The sequence below is a fragment of the Nestor notabilis genome, unplaced genomic scaffold (genome assembly GCF_000696875.1).
Source record: "Nestor notabilis isolate BGI_N333 unplaced genomic scaffold, ASM69687v1 Scaffold36666, whole genome shotgun sequence".
Lineage (NCBI taxonomy): Eukaryota > Metazoa > Chordata > Aves > Psittaciformes > Psittacidae > Nestor > Nestor notabilis.
In genome coordinates, this window is record NW_009933968.1 from 19516 (window position 1) to 40129 (window position 20614).

Genomic DNA, 20614 nt, shown 5'->3' on the forward strand with positions numbered 1-20614 from the left:
CTGGGGTAAAGTTTCATGGGTCCCCTGGGAGGTTGCATGAGGGTAGGACAAGGGTTAATAACACAATGATAATGAAGAGAAAGCCTAGGGCACTGTTGCAGAAATAGTAGTGGTGGGTTGGATTTTCATCAGATTTTGAATTATTTCATAATAATTCAAATAATGCTGAAGTTACATGGAGAAAAACTAGATCTAGTAAACTATCACCTACGATAATAAATGGTAGGAGGGATTGGAAGATGAAGGAATGAGTGAGCATGGCATTATCAGCTACAAACCCACCTCTGATTCATTGCACCAAGTGCCAATATAGGGGATTGTGAACAGGAAACTAGCAGTAACCGTGGCTTTGCAAGAAGATAATAATAAGGTGTCATTTATGGAGGTGTGCAGAAGTGGAAAGGCTACTCTAATATCCCAGGTTTCTTTATAAAGTTAGGAATCATAATAAATACTTCGGCTGATAGAAAAATGCAAAGGTAATGCAAATCCATCATTTGCAGAGGATATGGATTAGTCATTTACATTTGACATCTTGGCAAATGTGGACTAGAGAAGAGAAAGCTACTGAGCTATACTGTTAGCAGTATGGCATACACTAAGGATTAACTCGACAAGGATTGAGTGACAAGGCGAATTCCAAGGAACTGGCAAAAATTTCCCTAGTCAGAGATAGCAGTAGGTTCAAGACCAACAAAGGACTTCCTACAAATAAATGGTTTTTACAGATGTTGGTGGACACTAAGCTTTCTGTGGTGCCTTCTGTGTTTCTACAGTGGTGTGTTTTTTAAATAACAAGTCTTTGTTTTAATCCTACTATAAACTAACACAATTAATATTAGCAGCTACTAATATGAAGAAGGCGCTTAGTACTTACTCTTATGATAGAATGCCTGACTTTGCAGCAGTGTTAGTTATTGGATGCTGGATAATTCAAAACCATAAAGGTCTTTTTTTATCTGAGGCATGACAGTGGTGTCAGTTAATTATGTTTTATAGAGGGCACATCTCTTGAAATGTGAGGGGACTGACGTCTCTTAATCCACACAACCTGTTCTGCTGTGTAATTGTCAGGAAGGTAGTTGAAGGCACAATGCAGTAGAAATGCTTCAGTAGCTCACAGGCTTTCAGGTCACCTCTTGGATTAATGCAGAAATCTCCATTACCTTGTTTGTCTCTCCCATTGCCTGCTTTCTCCCACCAGCCCATACTGAGTGCTTTAGGTGTTTCAGAGACCCTCCTCATTACTGGCTCTTTACAGAGCAACTACTTATCCCTTCACCAACATTAGTTGCTATACAGTCTGTTTCTTTTCCTGTCCAGAGACTTATCTTGGGTTATACTCTTAACACATAAGGACCTACAGGTATATTCACTATTCATAGCTTTCACTACGAATTAGGCACCCTGATACTCTTGATATTCCTGTAAAATAGTCCATGACACAGTTTTCTTTTCTGTCAAAATAATATAGCACTGAGATCTGCTTGTTGCTGCTGGAATTTCTTTCCCCTGCCAGTTGACAACCTATTTCCTAAATACATTACTCCTTTCAGCCTTATATACCTACCTATTTGACTGCATATATGACTTGGTAATCATAACTGTTGTGTGAGAACTGAAGATAGATAATCAATAGAAAAACTAAATTGAAAAAGACCCAGTCGTTCTTATCTAGGATATTTCTTTGCTAAGCTATAAGAAACTACTGGTAGATTTCATAGAGTTCTAGGTTTAAAACTCTATATGGAGGAATTCGACTTACCCAGAAGGTAGCTTTGTAGCTTAACTTTTGTCAGAAACATAAATCTCCACTTTTACCTCCGATGATCTAAGTACTTCCAAGCACAAATGTACAAAGTTACTTTGACGAAGAAATATATTAAAAATAGTCTAATTTCAATGAATGGAGTGTGCTATCCTTATGTTAGGATGCAACTTAAAGAAACCTTTTGTGCTATATAAGTCACTGTTTTCACAGTCTTAAATCCATTCTTATTTTACACGGTAAGTTTCTATTAAAATTCATTACAAATGAATGCCAATTTTCCTCATTTCTGCCTAGTTTCTGGCTCTGACAAGTTGTTTGTGTGTTTCATAATCAGGCTACAGTGTCACCAGGGATTTATTTCAGTGTTAACTGCAGTCAGTACAGAGGTTTTGTTGATATTCAAAACCCAGGGAACTGCACAACTATCTGAATCAACTATTTGTTCTAAATTAGTGACATGCATTATCTCCTGTTGTAGTAAATCAGAAGTCCAAACAGGAATATTGAAATCTATATAAACATTATAAATGTATGATTGAATTATATAGAAATATAGTTAAATAGGTATAATGCTTCCTTTATTCTTCAATTGTGGTTTATGTTCATGTGTTTTCAAGCCCTGAATACTACAGTGGGTGCTGTTATTCTCTCTTTCACAGACATGTATTAGTGCATGAATATTTGAAGTAATTTGCTTCAAGCCAGGAACAGTCCAGTCCTGGGGCTGCTGCCATGCAATCTTTTGCCCCTACTCATTTAGACTACACATGTCCATCATTAAAGAGAGAAAAAGATAGCAACTGCTTTCTTCAGTGCAGTCTGTGCCCACCTGGCCAGCTTCCTAGATCTTTACAGAGATTTTCAGTGGCAAAGGGAGCCACTGAAAGATAAACCAAATCTTCCTTGGGGAGCAGTGCTAGGTTAATGTGGACGTCCTTGAAAGCTCTCTGTGTGGTTGTTTCTTTGTGCACGGGAATATTTGCTTTACTGCTTTCGGAATACCTGGTTTTTTTCAGCACTTTATGTGATGGAGTGAGATGCCTGTAAAAGAGATCTCTACGAATATTGGAGACTCCCTCTGTCACGCATTTGTTGCCGGCTCAGACTAGGGGTTAGTTGCACTTGCAGCAGGGGAGAGAGCAGCTCTCCGAAATCAAAGACTTTTACTCCTTTCATCTCTGAGGGGATCTCATGGCTACCCAGGGAAGGAGATAGGGAACTTCTAGGTGAATCAAAAAAAGATGGATTCAACGATCCAAAAGACAGGCATCCAACGAGTCAGCTCATGTAGGAAGGAAACTTATACCCTTGCAAAGCATGCCTTGGAGAACAAGACATCCTGCTATGCTGAGGCAATGTAAGCAATAAGCAATGCAAAGGCATAACATTTCACTGCTTATTGCTATTCATCTTCACTGCTAACAAACAGATGAAACAGGATTAGGTGGAAATACACATTGATAGATGTATTAGAAAGGCCTCAGAGACATACAAATGCTCTGTCTTGTAAACCAGCTGCTACCTAGTGAGTGCTCTCTCTGACCAGGGCAGGGGGTATAGGGCAAGCACTCAAGCCTTCGCCTGTGGCACTGCAACAGGAGTAGACATGTGCTCCAGGAAAGCTCTGATGAAGCATGTTCTCCTAATTCCACCAAGGTTTTGCTTTAGTTTATGATTTTCTAAAGAACTCTTCCATCTGGATAATTGGTACTTGAGACACTGGAGAAGATGTTTTGTAAAGCCAATTGTAAGCAGAAGCTTACATCAGCTGATATAGAGCAATACAAAAAAATAAATTAACATCCTATTTAATGAAAACATTACAGGTTGGTCAGGCTTAAAACAAAACATTACTGAATGAAAGAGTTACTTAAAACTATCCTGTCCCAGGATTAAGACCATCAGGGGAAAAATGTATTTTTATTAACAGAATGAAACAGCTTATCTGGAAGGAAAATACTGTCAAAGCTCAAAAATATTAGGAAAATTACTGATGAGATGTTTTGGAGAAAAGCAGATCTAAAAGATCCATTGTTTTCTACAGAAAGACTTCCAAAAGAAACTCCTAAAAATGTTCAGGTATGTAACTACAGAACTTTGAAGCAAGATCTGCTGACAAAAAGTCTTGTGTTCTCAGGAAGTTAGTAATTAGAACTGGTTGGATAACTGCTATTTCAGGTTGCTTTTAATTTTAAGACTTGAAACTGCTTTTTACTGGAGAATGAAAAGGCAAAGAATTGGTGTGACATGCTGATAAAATATACCATCCTAACACAACTAGAATGTTTTATGTGAACTATTGAAAACTTTTGGATTAAAAAAATAGAACACCACTGGAAATGATTTCTAGGTTTAAATTATTTCTTGGTTTTGTTTTTGGTTTTTTTTTTTTTGGTGAAAAGAAATGAATGGTGATGATAGTGGCATAGGTCTGCTGAGTAACTTGAATCTGTGTTTGCATCAAAACTTTCATCATGTGAAATTTTAGGTCATTTCTACTCTTAACATAGTGATTGGCAGTACCACAGGGAAGTGAATGAACAGGAAAAATACATATATTATGCCTTCCATTACTTTCTTCCACACAGGAAAATAAATATGTTTCAGAGTTAGGAGAAGTTGCACAAGCTATAAAGAATTGGGAACGAATAATTCCCAGTCAGAGCAATCCCTTAAGAACTGCCGAAAGCAGACCACCTACACACCACTTCTGACAAAGAGGGAAAAAGAGATTTTTTCAGTGCTACAACAGAAAAATAAGAGTATTAGAAGCAAGAGATCTATATGACTGAATTAGTTGCAGAGGTTTTTTTTGAAAACTGTTTCTCCTGAACTACAGGTAATTTATTAGGCTTTGCACATACTTCTCAATGGCCTTAGATACGTAATGAAGTGCCCTTTAATGAGTGGTGATGTGGGTACTGTGGTGGTACTGCAAAGCAGAGGAATAAAGCTTGCTGGAGTGGAAAATAGACCGATGGAAAATAGACTGAAGCTGCTAATGAAACAACTGTGTTAACCTAGATGCTTCTCCACAAGATACGAGTTTAAGTCACTTTACTTCTGTGCCCAAAATACCCCTTATAAAACTAAAAGTAAAAAGAACTGAGAGATATTACTGTTCCTCCCAACAAGTGCAATATGTAATCTAAACTTCTTAATAACAGAAGGAGAACAGGAGGAATGATTTAGAAAGGGACCAAATTCTTCCAGTTAAAATCTTCTGGCAGCTTTAGCAATGGCTGGCAGACCTGGTAAAGCAGAGATGTATTGGATTTTAAGCCTAACAAGAATGAGCACAACTTGTAAACACCACCTGCAAGATGTCCAAACCATGGGTATTGCAGAATATGGCCCTGGTTCTGCACCGAAACAGAACTTCATGTTTCATCCTAAAAGTAGTCAACTTCAAATCATTTCTGAATGTCATAAATACAATACAAATAAAAATAACGCCTGGCACTTCCATGGAGAACTGAAAGAATTTAGCATACAGCATGATAGTGGTATTTTTGTGACACTGTTTCAGGCAAACAAAGCAGCATAACTTGCAACTTGCCCAGAAAATAAATGGCAGCGTTGCCAAGAAATGGTTACTATTGCTAGGAATACAAATGATAGACATATTATTTTCTGTGAGCTCCTAGATTATGGTTGCTAAAATATGAGTTTGATTTAATGTTATATTCATAGTTACTGAAATAAAAAGGATTTGATTCAGGGTGCAGGTGGGAGAAAATGTTGCCTCATTGTCTCACACGTGTCTGCCAGGCCAAGCAAGAAAGCAAATTTTGGTAAGTATTTGTATGTTAACTCACACTGAAGGACTTGCACCAAACTTCTTGATCTCCAGCTCCCAGAATTATGCCCTTTGCTTGCTTGTGATTTGAGGTCTGTTTATATACTGATAACTTGGAAGAATAATTGACATCAACAGTTCAGTGCTGTGATTTTAGGGCTAGTTCTATGCCCCTGTTCATGTGTCACCTTGTTCTGTCAAAGTAAACAGACTTTTGGCAATAGCTGTCCACATTCTGTGGTGTGATAGATCATCCTCACAGTGTGTTTTTCAACAGTCAGGCAATATCATGATGTTATATATTTAAGTATGTTTATAAGTTTAGAAGACGATTCCACCAGTCTTGCAGATGTCAAGGATAACTCACACTGACATGGCTGGGATAAGAAGCCCTCTGAGGCTCAAGTCACAATTAATCCTCTTTGTACATTAGGTGGTTTTGTGTTTCCTTTCGGATACTTTGAGCTGTGTTTTGAGGTGTAGACTTTCTGCTTAGTGTAGCTATTGGTATATAAATGCAACCCCATATGTTTTTCAGCCATAATCTGGTATGTGCTGTTGATAGATCTTGGCAGCTGAGTATACAGGTCATAGAATATGTATGTGTCAGACCTATTTGAAGAAATAACCCATGTGCAGGTGAAAAAGACATGTGTTTTAAATAAGGAAATTCAACTTACTATTCAAGTTTTTTTGCAAAATTGGTGTAAGTGCAATATGTAGCTACATGTATATAATGTAATATACATGGGCACAGTGTATATATATATATATATGGGTATGTATGAGGCCATAAGAAGAAGTATTTTTCAAAATCAGGCCTTTAAAGCAGTTCCTGCAGGTCAGGATGGTTTTTACTGCTTTACAACACAGATGTCTCTATCTGAGCTGGTGGACTTAAGCTCCCTTTATTGTCAATGGAGATTTCAGTCAATGTAGTCAAGACTGCATGGCATCATTCATCTCATCTTAAAAAAGTCACCTAAAACAGGCTGGATCGGTTTGGTGCTGGAAATGCCTGTTTTAATTGACTAAAGAGGGAGTCTCCAGTGATGAGCTCAGTTGTGTCTAAAATTAGACAGGAGGAATCCCAGCCATATTGCTGACTGTGCTGCAGATTGCTGACTAAAATCTCCAATACGCAGTATAAATTTTAGGTTTAATTTTCTGCCTGTTGAATAGCTATTTGTGCATGTGTTAAACAAGGCTAACTCACTACTAATTTTAAACAGAAGGTTTAACTTCTTGGGTTCTTTTTCAATTAAAAAGAAGTCCTAATTTATTGCATTCAATTCCTGTGAAAGGTGAAATGCACAAAAATTGGGCTCACTGGCTCTCATTTGGGACCTCAGCTGTGAAATAAGTATTTGACATGTAATTTGCATCAATTCCTGACCAGTGTCATCTACTTTGCCAGTTCCTGACCATCGATGCTTTGTTGGCAATGGCACGGAGTACAGAGGTACGGCAAAGACAACCATTTCTGGACACAGCTGCTTGCCTTGGAATTCAGACTTGCTTTACCAAGAGCTCCATGTCGACAGTGTTGAGAAAGCAGTACAGCTTGGCTTGGGGCCACACTCTTACTGCAGGTGAGAAAAGTTCTCATTTGCCCTGTGTTTGTAAATCAGGAGATAGATGTATTGTGGAAGGGAGAAGGGCAGGAATCTCGAATCAGGTGTTATCCCTGCCTCGGACTTGACAGCCTGACACAAGCGGTGCAAATGTACAGAATGCAACGTCTGGTAGATAGGCCAAATCACTAGCTGGGTCTTTCTGGAGAAGCTCAGACACAAAATAATGTTGGAAATTCCAGGTCTTCTTTTTTTTCTGGGATTTATTTTATTTTTCTCAAATGAGACCATAGTGCAAAACCTTTGAAATTATTCATAAATGAGTATCCAAAAGGAAAAAGGAATGCAGAAGCCAAATTGAAATGGTTGACTTTTTATTTCTAATTCTTAAATTGTGAAATATGTAACATAAAGGAAAACATTTTCAGAAGTGAAAAGTTATTTGAAAATGAAAAATCAAAGTGCTATATTTAAGTAATGTAGAAATGGGATGTCAAATTTCTTTCCTGGTTTTCTTCCAAATCAAAACTATTGCCAAATAAGATTTCACAGTGTTTCAATTTTGATTGGACCACATATCAATAAACGACATTTCTGATGAAGTTTTCGGTTCAGCTGTAATGAAAATAGCTTGTGGTATACAGGTCTGTGCTTTCTCCTCAGTCACTTCGTGTTCCCCTTGTCTCTGAGGTCTTCATGAGATCAATGTATATCCACAAATAAAGGAAATGCTTCCATTTAGATAGAATCCTGGAGATGAGCAAATGCTAGAGTTGGCAAACTTTAGATCATTCTCCATAAATTACTGGTGCATGACTAAGTTTTGGTGTTGTGGGCTGGTATTTTACTTTTTGGTTTATTTTATATTATATTATTTTATTTTATTTTATTTTTCCGCCATGTGGAAGTTAGACCAGTACTTCAGGAAAATCAGAATGTACTGCACTTCCTAGTTTGTTTGATGATAAAAACCATGCATACATGCTGAAAGTAGCTCTTCTCTGTCTAACACAAACTAAAAATAAGCAGTTCCTACCCCCTCTCTTAACCCAGGTCGGCTTCTTTTCCAAGGCTCGGTCCCGATCCAAGCACTCAAGTATGAGATTCATGGTGTCCCAGCACAGTATGGCAATTTACCAGGCACATATTATATGCTTTGATAAAACCTGATCCCTTTGATTTGCATCATTTAAGCACAATATTCACTTGCAGATTTGCAATGCAGAGAACAAAATGGTGTAGGAGCTGATGTGTTCATGCTCTGCAGAGCTGAGAAAAAAGCTTTTCACTTTTTTTGTCAGCTTGTTATAATTTCTGGGGATATCTCTGCTGTACTATATAATCCTGCAGATATCTTCTTCTTCAAACAGTCTAATTTAGAAACAATGTTGGTGGAAGATGACTCAACCTGTGTTGCTGCTTCAGTTCTGAGAATTTGAAAGGGCTTTAATCTTTTTCTGAAAAGCAGTTATATTAAAAAAAAAATAAATCAAAGAACCTTACAATAATAGACAGTGCTTCTGATAAATCCAACTGAAATTAGAATTACTGTTTATCTGGAGCCCTGAAGTACTTTGTCTATTTTTCTTGGTCTACTGAACATCTTTCTGCATCTCCAAAGTTTGCCTATATTCTCAGAAGAGTAAACTGGGCAAATTTCTGGTTACTTATAAGGCATTGATAAAAACAATTGGGCTGTACCATAGAGAAACCATAATGGAATCAACCCAAAACCTGTTTAACACCAAGGTAACAAAGGGCTAAACTGTTTCTGGTGTTCCTTTTATTTCTTTTTTCCTTTTGAGGAGCACAATATTTTTGTTTCCTCAGACTCCCCAGGGAATGTGAACCTGAGCTTCCCAAATTTGTTTCTGCTAGCTATTCTTGTGATGGATTTTCTATGAATCTACCTGTGTTGGAATTTCCTTGCTTAATAAAATCACCTAAAAAAGGAACCTCTCCCATGGGATTTAGTCCTGAAAATAGCTGAGCTGCTATCTCTTAAAGCACTTCAGTGTGGGCTGTATTTAAACCATGTGAACATGTTCATGCATCCAAATACTTGTAGGCAAATTTTACAGGTGTTTAGTCATGTGTCTGTACTTCAGGTTCTAGAGAACTGTAGACTTGGTTAGCTGTAAGCATGATGAATTCTACTGAAAGGCTGCATTTAGGGGTTAGCAGGTGCTTCAGCACGTTGTCAGATGGCTCAAAACCTGAGAGTCCTGTCAGTCCTTTGCATGGTGCAAGAGGAAAAAGCAGAAAGCCTCTGGGAAGCTTGGAACAACATTGTGTTTAATGCTAGTAATTTACTTTCTCCCTGAATTAATTAGAAATCCAGATGATGATGAGAAACCATGGTGCTACATCATGAAGGACAACAGTTTGTCTTGGGAGTATTGTGACATTCCATCTTGTGGTACGTAAAGGTTCTCTTAAAACCCATGCTATGAATGCATGAAGAAAGGTTAATTGATACTAGAACAAGTTTCCACTGCATAATTTTGAATGTTCTACTGTTCCCAGGAGTGTTGAATATTTTACTGTTTGCATTTAATCAAATGACAACAACAGTCTTCTTTTGCATTTTTTAGAGCTGTGATTCTTGTCCTGAAATAATAGTGGTGTCACACTATTGCTTTCAGTCACAATCATCCCAATATCACCAATTTTTCTGCTAGAACATGCAAGACCACAGAAATGATTGATGCTTTGGTACAAATTGTCATCATTCAGGGAATTACAGGCCCAGAGAAGTGAATGGGCCTCTGTAAGCAAATAGAAGGACTGGAAGCTGAAGATGTAATGAGACATAGCATTTAATTCCAAAACCTAAGGATTCTGCTCTTCCCTAAATTAATATTTAGTTCTTGTTAATGCTGAAGCTGACCTTTAGAAAACAGTTGTAATCTGAAACAGAAGTTTATAAAGTACATCTTTTTATTTCCCTTTTATGGTTCTAATGCTTTCAGTAGATGATACTAACAAAAGTGTTCTAGTCCTTGCTATTGCAATGGCAATGGCAATGGCAAAGCTCAGTCCAGAGTCCACAAATGCACATGTGATGTATTGTGCGTTCTGTTGTGCCTCCTTGGATAGCGAAGGTTACATTCCTACTGGTAAATGAAACAGTGTCTGGGAACGTCCACAACTGCATGTAATTCACTCTAGTACACATGTAGCCAGTGTTTGGAATAGGGATAGCTTTCAGTCTTGCAAGTCACCTGAAGAAGTGAATGAGATTCACTTATATGTGAATGTTTAATGACAATTTAACAAACCTCTCTTTTTAAGATGCCTATAAAAGTTCCAGTCCTTAGAAATCACAAGGATTTATAGTCTGATGCCATATCCCTTTATATCTCAGCAAGCAGGGAAAGGAAGCCGCCAGTTCCAGACAATGTAGATACTTTCGCAGTTACCAGAAGAGCGTGTGGGAGAAGACACAAAAAAAGAAGTTTTGTGAGACCTAGGATTGTTGGGGGATCTTCTTCTCTGCCTGGATCTCATCCCTGGGCAGCAGCTATATATATTGGAGAGAGTTTCTGCGGCGGAAGCCTTATTCAGACTTGCTGGGTTGTGTCAGCAGCACATTGCTTTGCGAACAGGTAAACTCACCCATTAGTATGACAGTTGGTCCTCTCCTCCCCAGAGACATTGTCTGCTTGTGGCTCACAACAAACCCAAACTGAAACAAATAAGAAAGAAGATGATATTATAAAAGACCAATGTTTCAAAAGGAGTTTCTGCCATTCATGAACTACCAAATAGCTTGGAGTGCTACTATCTCATAAGCTCCTATCTTGTTCCTTAAGGAGTCTCAAAGGCACTAAATGATCTCACTGATGGAACAAGGTAGGGCGGTGCAGGACATAGAATGGGAGCTTGCAATTGCAGGCATCTGCAGGGGGATATAACTAATTCTCTTCTCCTCAGTTACTTTTTTGGGTGTTTATACCTGCTTTGAGATATAAGAGATGACTATGCTCACTGCTGTGGCTGCAATGGCCAAGCACTGATTTATTAGAGACAATGAATTACTGTTGGTTGACAAAAATAGAGTGGGCTGAGCTTTAAAAAAAACCAAAGGGAAGAACTGAACTGTTAAAACTTTGAGGCTCATTTCTTTGAGAGTTGTTTTGTGGTTTTTTGGTGGTTTTTTTGTCTCATGTGGGACACTGGAGAGAATATTGACCACAGGATGCTCTTACTTTTTTCTAAATACTGCATTTTATACAAATGCTGAACAGTTTTCCCGATTTCCGTTTGATCACATAGATGGGGAAAAAACATTACATCATTTCATACCCGTTGTTCCTTTGCATAGTAAAGAAGCCAAGAGAAACAGAAAACTTCGTGCCAGAATGCATACACTGATAGCTTGTAGAGCTAATAATACCATTGTGAATGCTGTACTGAAGCATTTGGAGCTCGAGCCACAACGCATTTGTTTTTCAAATGTTGTGAAATAGCTACTAACTTTGGCAGCTATTCAGGACATTTCCACCCACTTCCAGCTGGTGGTTTGGTACATAGAGATTTTCCATAATTGCTGCATTGTAATTTGCACTCTTCCGTATGTTTAATACCTCTGTTAGCCACAATTTCAACTGGGTTCCACTAGGCGACAATAGATACCTGTGCAGATAACTTCTTTTTTGTTTTGTTTTGTTTCCTTTTCTGTAACCCCTCCTGTTTTATATTTTTCCCCTGAATGAACCATCTGTAAGTCATAGTAGAACCATTCAGTGCCTTTAAAATCTCTTCTAAATACTGTTGCGGGAAGCACTTCTACTCTTTTAAAGGCCCCAGAATCTGATTTCTGAGGAGGGTTGGTTTCCCACTGCAAGAGCACTGAGAAAATCCTGGCCTTTCATATAGATTGAAGAATATTTTGTTGTCTTCTCGTTTTCCAGTTGCAAACAAATAAACTTTGAATTTTCCTTTTTTTAAAAAATGATACGCATAGAGATCGTTGCAGGGTAGCTGCCTGCTCTCTGTGCTGCAATTAGACAGAATGTCTTTCCTCTAAGTACGTTATTGTTGATCACTGCTTCATGCTCAGCACTGAAAGAGAGTCCACAGTTGTTCTGATGGGCACTACTGATACAGCAAGGGCAACTGCAGTGATGTTAACCACTCTGCATTTGTGCATGACATGTGACAGCAGATATTTTCTACTCCTGCACTGAAGAACAAAACATACGAGTGCTCCAGTGTTGAAGACACTTGCTGACTAAATTCATTGCAGACTTATGCACACACAAATTAAATTGGTTCAAAACAAGAGTGAAATTTCAATTCCTTTGCATTCAAAGCTAGAGAATTTAATGTTTTTCCTGCACAGTACTGTTTTCACACTGATTATTCCCAAATGTCCCTTTCTTCCCAACTGTTGTTACTGGTTGTTATTAGTTTATTGTCCCAGGACACTGGATATGAGAGGACTGTGACCTTTTTAAGGTAAACAATCAATGGCTGAAAAAGATGGCATGAATTGCAAAAGCTGTATTCACCTCTAAGTGTGTTTTTTCCCATCAGATCAGTGTGCTGTTGGGACCTTCATCTACCAAGATGATTTTGATTCTAGACAGAAGATTTAACACAGATCAATCTAATCTCAGAGCAGAAGTAGTGATAGCTCTTAAGTGGAAGCTGCCCAGATGTTCCTGCGTTCTCAGTTTGGCAGCGCCTTTAAAACCTCGACGTGTCTGATATTTTTAAGGACTTGGTTCCCAAAGAAATGAGATATTCACCGTGACTTGACTCATCTTTTGGTCCCCTATACCTTCTCCAGTAATTTTTGAACATATTGGCAAAATCTGGCCAAAGTTGACTCAGGTTTCTAGAACAAGAAGTGTTTACAGCCCCTGAAGGTGTTTGTTAGTCAGACAGCAGCTGGGCAGAAGAACCTGTGATTGCCTTTTCCTTCTGCCAAGGACCAACAGCCTTTAATTAGGTTAATCAGGACCCACAGAGCTTGGGATTCACTGTAACATTAGTCATCTTTTTCCTGGCCTGCAGTAGGTAGGAAGCCTGGGAAACAGGTCAAGGCATTATAAGAGGGTAAATAAGGGATGTGTTGTGGGGCTGAGGTTGTAATAGTTCATGGGATATGCAGCCTTTGGAAACTAGGTTTCATTTGTTCTGTTAACCACAGAACTGCTTGTTCTCTCTTTTGTATTACAGTCCACTAAAATCCACTATTACAGTAGTTCTGGGTCAGCATATATTTAATAAAACAACTGATGTAACACAAACATTTGAAATAGAGAAATACATCTTGCATCCTCAGTATTCTGTGTTCAACCCTACTGACCATGATATTGGTGAGTATCTTTGTTCCTACGGTTTTGTTTTTTGTTTACTCAACTTAGTCTAAAGTTTAGTTGATCTGTCAAAAAACTGCCTTCATAGTGGAAAAATCATAGAATCATAGAATGTTTTGGGTTGGAAGGGACCTTAAAGATCATTTAGTTCCACCCCCTCTGCTATGGGCAGGGACAAATCATAGATATTAGGAGAGGCTTTCAAGGGCAGTGGCTTCTTAGTTCTACTAGAGTTATAACAGCATCTGAAAGCTAGACAAATTCAGATGAGAAATAAATTGCAACTTTTAACTAATTATGATAATTAGCTTTTGGAACAATTTACCTAGATGCATGGCAGATTCATCATCACTTCAAGTCTTTGTGCGATTAGGCATTTTTTCAACTGAACCAGAAACTGTGGGCTTGATGCAGGAATTACTTGGTAAAATTCTATTGTCTGTATTGTATAGAGGATCTGACTAGATGAATATAATAACCCCATCTGCTCTGAAAATCTGTGTTACTAAGAGTCATTTTTTACACTGAGAGAGATTTAAAAATCAGCTGTCTTATCAGTCAAAAGTTAAATGCCCTTCTGATTGACCTTATAATATTAGTCAGAATGACAATAGAACAGCAACTTGCTTCTTACTTTCTGATCTGCTCCTGTGGAAGGTGGTACATCACCCCAGGGTGTCAAGCTGTGTGAGCACTTTGTCTATGAGACTATGGCATTAGGGATATTTTAGGTGAAACATGTACTGGCTTTTTTGCTCCTGGGTGGTGAATATTTTTTACTCTGTAGCAAAAAGCATTCAGATTCTGTGTTAGTGGGAGCTCTGTCACAGTGTAGCATGAGATGAACTGGATGCGGAGTATTACTCTACTTTGAGATACCCTGGTGTAAACCACTGTTGGCACTTTGAGATCTCCCAACTTTTTAAATTACGCTGAAATTTGGCAAGCCTCACCAATGTGCAGTATCCACATCTAGGGTCAGCTGAACATGGAGTGCCTAAGATGAGCCCAATTGTAAAAACAGGCAGGTAGAAACTGGGGGAGTATGGGAGGAAGATGTGGGGGCATGTTCTGCCCTGTCAGTGATCTCTACTGATGCAGCAGAAGAGTTATTTCATGCTGAAAATGCTTTTCTGAAGGAAACAACTACCACATGAGTGTTTGCTGGGGATTTGAGGGGATTCAGGAACAGGCAGAGTTGGTGGGTAGGAGGAGGAAGGTGAGGAAGAGCAAGCTGCTAGTATTGGAGCACAGTCTGTGTAGGTTTCTCAGCTTGTGAGATGCACTTTATCTGTTCCACAATGGCCAAAAATTGTAGTCAGTAGAGAAATGAGACTATCCAGCGGCATTTCTTGCTTTTGACATAGCTGGGCTTAGAAAACCTGAGGCTTCCAAAAGGCATGATGTGAAGCTTTAATAGGTGAGTCCACCTCATAGGTCTGTCCTCTTTGCCTGGTGTGTCCAAAACCAACATGCTGCCCTTGTTACACCAAGTACGATGACCCCTTTGTTGTTCTATAGCCAAGCGCAGGGGATTTGCTACAGGGAAACCAACATTTCTGCTATTTTTGACATTTTCTTTCTCTATCAAGCTCATGAAGCTGCACAGCTCTGAATTTACACTATTTTCAACCCCATGGGGGGATAGTAAAGGTTGTTTAGGCTGTGTAATTCTTTGTAGCTTTTGAAATATCCTGATTTTTCTATTTCTTAATTTTCAAGATCTTGAATTTTGCTGAACTTGGTGCTAACAGAGCATTATATACACCAGCTCTTTCAGTAATTATTTTTTAAATCAAATCAGAATTAGGCAGGTGGCCAGACTTTCAGAAGCAATGAGCACTTGCACATCCCACTTATTTCAGCTGAAAGTTGTGGATATGTCACTGTTATTTAACTTTAAGGTGGGAGGAGACATATGTATTTTCTATCTTCTCTACAAAGGCAATGAAGCAAAATCTGCTCAGTGAGCACAGCATAAAATAAATATTCCCACAAGGGGAGTAGCTGAATCTTTCAGCCTTCAATTTGTGGTGAAATGAGGTGCTGTTGAGATGAGCCTGTCTGTCTTTGATTGAAATATCTTAATTAAGAGAGGCTTAGGGGATAATTAAAGTTGTATCTGAGACCCATTGCTGCCAATCCCATCAAAGAGAGGGAACAGTCACTTTATTCTTCCTATATTTTCTGTTCTGCAGCTTTGGTTAAGCTGAAGAAGAATGGCCAACGTTGTGCAGTCAAGTCCCAGTTTGTTCAGCCCATCTGCTTGCCGGAAAGTAACACTGTTTTCCCTGATCAGTCCAAATGTCAGATTTCTGGATGGGGACACAGGCATGAGAGTGAGTAAAATGATGATAATTAAAACATAATGCTCAAGGTTGTGTTATATAACTGATAGTTTTGTAAAATACTTTCCAAGAGACTTCTGGTGGGAATCTTTGTACATACGTTTAGATGTTTACAACATTTACGTTTGAAATAGTCATCCTGAACTTTGAATTTCTTGGAATTTGGAATGTGGTTCCCTTGACCAAATGTTTATGTCTATTCTAGGATGAGATGAGCTATGAGCTAGCTAGATCTCCATGGACTGGGAGGGGAGCAAGTAGCCTAGTTATAGGTCCAACGGCTTGACATGTGAGTCAAATGAATCCTGTTTTCCCAAGGTAGATAGTAAAGACTGCAAACCAAACACAAGCAACTTACTAGTCTGTAATGGAGGAGATCTTTCCCTTCACCAGTAATGAACTTTGGAAACATCTACAAGAGAGGTCCAGGTAGGCTTTGGACTAAGAAGTGCTTGCGCTTGAGAAAGGTGGAAAAATACATCCTATCCATTCAGATGCAGAATTTCAGGATTATGAGGCTTGTCCATGCTGCTTTGATGTGGAGATGGCAGAGACTGATGTAGGCAGATGAGAAAGATGGGGGAGTGTGCTGCCTCATTTTGATAAGAGATTAGTATGAGTAAATGTTGTCCTGATCTAAATGTGTAGTCTAAAGGCAAAAAGATGTAATGGAACCTTCGATAAAGTGATGATTCAATATCACATCTGGAAAGAGGAGAGGACAGGAGTGCTGGGGGACTGTTCATGAGTCTCTAGAATATGAGAGAACACAATGTGGATTAATGACTGGACATGGCATACTGTTATTTTAAAGAGCATGGAGTCTGACTGGAGGAGCAGAAGGTGATATGATTGTTAGAAAAATTATTATCTTTTAAAGAGATCCACTACACAATATAACTGGGAGCTGTTAAGTGTGTTTATATGTTCTATTGTATATTGTGTTTTCATGTCATGCTCTTCACATTCAAAAAAGAAAAAAATTACTTTCTTTTCCTTTCTGGGGTATTGTTTTCAAGATGTATCTGGTTATTCCGATATCCTGCAAGAAACACTGGTTCCCATCATTGCTGAGGAGAAGTGCAGAAGTCCTGAAATTTATGGAACAGAAATCACTGAAAATATGTTCTGTGCTGGCTACTTTGATAGCAAAACTGATGCTTGTCAGGTAATGCTGTGAGTTTTCTAGGCAGATAATAGAAATGTGTATTATTGCCAGAAATGTTGCAGTCTTGCAGTGTTACAGTGCTTACTTTTGATGTTAAAGTACTTCCAAAGAAAGGTTCCTAAAGAAAAGAAACTTACGTGACTGTACCATGTTGCTTCCATCTTCAGTTTGTAATGTGATAAATGTCAATTAAGTTCTACCAAAGGGCAAGACCCCCAGGGTGTTGTATTCCTCCTACCTTCATAACAGGTCATGGCTACACACTGGAGGGTGAGTTGCTTTAGCCCCTGGCTGAGCTTGCAGAGTGATGGCAATGGTTTGTTGGCCAGCTGGCAGGAATGTTCTGGCAGGCCAACCAGCATGAACCTGTGCGGAGCCAAATCCCTGAACTGCTTCTGCCTCTTACCTGAGTGGAAATAAGGATACCTGGGTAGGAGGTGTACAGCAGTGGTGAGGTTTGGAAGAAGAAGGAGCTGAGGTTACTATAGTGGGTGGGATTTAATGGTACAGTCAATTGGAAATGGTGTTCCATGACTTCAGTCCTTCATGGAATGACCTCTTGCTCTTACTACTTTGCATGTCTTTCTGAATTATGTCACATCTTGGCTCTGAATAAGGGTGCAGAATTGTTGTGGTGATAGATGAAACTATTTTTAAATGAAGGATCAGATCATTCCTTACCTTCACGTTTTACCTAGAGTTCATTTTGAAGGTTATGCTCTATTAGCATAAGTGTGGGAACAGGCAGCACATAGCTAATAGATGGTAGTGACATTAAATAAAGCAAAGAATATAATGTATACTGTGTACTGGAACCTCTGTAGGGGTCATAGAAGTGTCTGAAGAAAGGCGTCAAGAGTGAAATAGCAGCAGCCAGCAGTGGCTCAAGGTTTCCAGGCCAGGTCTGGGAACTGATTCTAGATATTGGCTGCAAGTGTTCATATTCACTAGAGATCTAGAGATTACCTTGCTTGCCCAATTTTCCTTGCCTTATCCAGGAAGTACAAATACAAGATGCAGCACTGTACCTGATTCTCACTCCCTGCCCTGGAAAAACAAAGTTGATCAGGAATGAGAGGGAGAAAGAAGAAAGCAGAGGGAAGGAGAGAGGAGCTGCACAAACACAAATAGTCTGGAGAGAGTTGTGAAGTCTTAGAAACAGTGATGTAGAGTCACTGATGTTACTGAAGTACAGTGTTCATGACATGAAACCATTACTAGTGAATCAATAACTTATTTTTTTTTTTGGAAGACGAATCTGTTGGCAGACTTGTAGTGTGGACAAATAGCACAGACCTCTGATGTCACAACAAATGTAGCTGACCTCTGAGTTTTCTTAATGTGTGCTTAGAAAATTAAATTATAAGCCATCTGTTATGTATTAAAATATTTCAAGACCAAGAAACAACAAGAAGATAATGTGTTCTGCTTGATTATTTTTAAAGATTTTATTGAAAACTTTTTTGTTTAATCAGTGCAGGAGATACCAAAATTGCAATCAATAAGATGATGTGTGGAGAAATAAGCAAGTTCTGAGAAGTAAATTGATCTCAGATGGGAGACTTCATTTGATGTCCTTCATTTACCACACAAATGTCCTAGTATAAAGGCAACATAATTTTCCTTCCTACTTTGCTCCCAAGGTGTTTTCTTTTTAAATAGGAAAAAAAAATATTTCTCTTTAGTCTCAAACAAATAGAGTGGGGGTTCCTTTCACCAGTACCGTTTATTAAGTCACATTTTAATTTTCATTCCCAAGATTTTCATTTCTGTAGAAGGCAACTTCAGAGCAGTGTGTCATCAGACATTAGTTTGGTCTTATTTTCAGTTTATGGTTTTAATGACAAGGTAAACGCTCAGTAGTATCAAATTCAACAGATGCAAAAAAACCCCGTATGCCGCATAAAATTATATCATCCCACAGTCACATGGAGAAGTGTGTATGTATGCGACACCTTTCTTTGAAAACTTCCATGATCTCTGACCGTCGCAATAAACTTCATTGAGATCTTGCCAAACATTCTCTGCCTTACGTACTCCATCCATGCAGGGCCTATATTACAACATAGCCTAAGCCTCAATGACTTCATTACTCTCATTGAGAGTGACCTAAATCAACCATACCCTTCAGTAGGCGTTTGAATTTAAAAGCATTTCAGGTTTTTAAACAAAATCTGATATTTTGACACTTTCATTCTTTGTGGAATTAACCCCCCATTATATTAGAGGTATGTCTAAAAAAACTCTTTTTATAATGAAAGTTCAGTAGACTGCTGCTTCCATATCTTTTTCCTTTTAGTTTATATCTCACATTCAAACATTCTTAATTTAGGACTTTTTCCAATTGTTTTTTATCAAATTAGATAATTTTTATTCACTTTTAACACAGGGAGATTCTGGTGGACCTTTGGCCTGTGAGGAAAATGAAATCTCTTACCTCTACGGGATTATCAGCTGGGGAGATGGCTGTGCCAGAGTCAACAAGCCTGGAGTATATACACGGGTGACGAACTATGTAAAGTGGATTAATGAGAAAATAGCCCCCCGAAAAGCTAGTTGAACACTTAAATATGCTAGCCTTTGAAGCAGGGTTCAGGGGTCTTTTGGTGTCACTAAAGTGGCATAAATATTGTACTATAAGCTACAATATGGAAACTGTCATGGTAATTCTTAGCAGTTCCAAACCAGCACTAGAAATGAAATTTCCTCCCCTCAGAAGTGTTCTCTTGAATTTCAGGTTGAGAGACACCAGTAGATCAAGGTGAAGGTGCTCCTCAGCTAACTGCAACAAACCAGTTCTGGGGAAAAAACAGGGAGTTTAGGTTTTTATTCAAACAAACATGTAAGCATACTTTTATGTTCCACCAACATAAAATCAGAAACATGCTTCCGAGCTCTGCTGAATCTGGTGTGCAACCTTCCAGCAAGGTTAATGCAATGCCTTCTGAGAGCACAGTGTTTGCTGAATAATGTTGGAAGTCAGAGCACCTGATTTCAAGCTGATACAGTTATGACTTTCTGCAGACAGTGAGCTGCTCCTTGCCAGGAGGACAGCAGTGGAAACTCTTCACCTTGATGGTAAATGACTAAATGTTTCTTCAGTTTGACAGTGTTTTGAAGATGTCTTAGATTTTGTACTACCAAGTTGTTCAACTGTTTAGATAATTCAGAAAGGAGGTGTTTCTGTAACAGATTTTTAAACTGGAGGGCTGGGGGAGCAGCTTGACATTGTCCTTGGGGATTTGGTGATCTCATAAACCTCAGGCTTTTCTGTCATGGCCTATGGAATTGTTATGGGAACAATCAAAGAAATTATTACAATATATAGCTGCTGAGAGGCTGCGGACTCAGCTGTGTTAGCAAAAAAGGCAGAAATGATTCAACACAAAAAAAAATCTCATAGTATAAAGAATGGAAAATCACAACTTTTATTTTTTATTATTAATACAGGGAACCTTTAGCCAGGTCACATGTGTACATTTGGAAGTGTTGATGTGAAATGTATTTCTTCTGTGATAATGAACATTTTGAATTCTGTCATTTCCAGCAAAGCAGTGTTTTAAGATAGATAATTCTAAAGGGGTGCCTAGTTACTCGGAGATATGTTTTATTTTATAGTACTGGC

General features: G+C 38.6%; 1 protein-coding gene across 1 annotated transcript in view; it reads left to right on the forward strand.

The window, feature by feature from the left end:
- Positions 1-19549, forward strand: part of HGFAC (HGF activator) — a 38107-nt gene extending 18558 nt beyond the window's left edge. Inside the window, exons 6-12 of the mRNA XM_010017107.1 lie at positions 6988-7162; positions 9478-9563; positions 10512-10752; positions 13334-13473; positions 15672-15812; positions 16841-16989; positions 19379-19549. Coding sequence (XP_010015409.1) covers positions 6988-7162; positions 9478-9563; positions 10512-10752; positions 13334-13473; positions 15672-15812; positions 16841-16989; positions 19379-19549 — 1103 coding nt within the window. The remainder of the gene's footprint in view (positions 1-6987; positions 7163-9477; positions 9564-10511; positions 10753-13333; positions 13474-15671; positions 15813-16840; positions 16990-19378) is intronic.
- The last annotated feature ends 1065 nt before the right edge of the window (positions 19550-20614 follow it).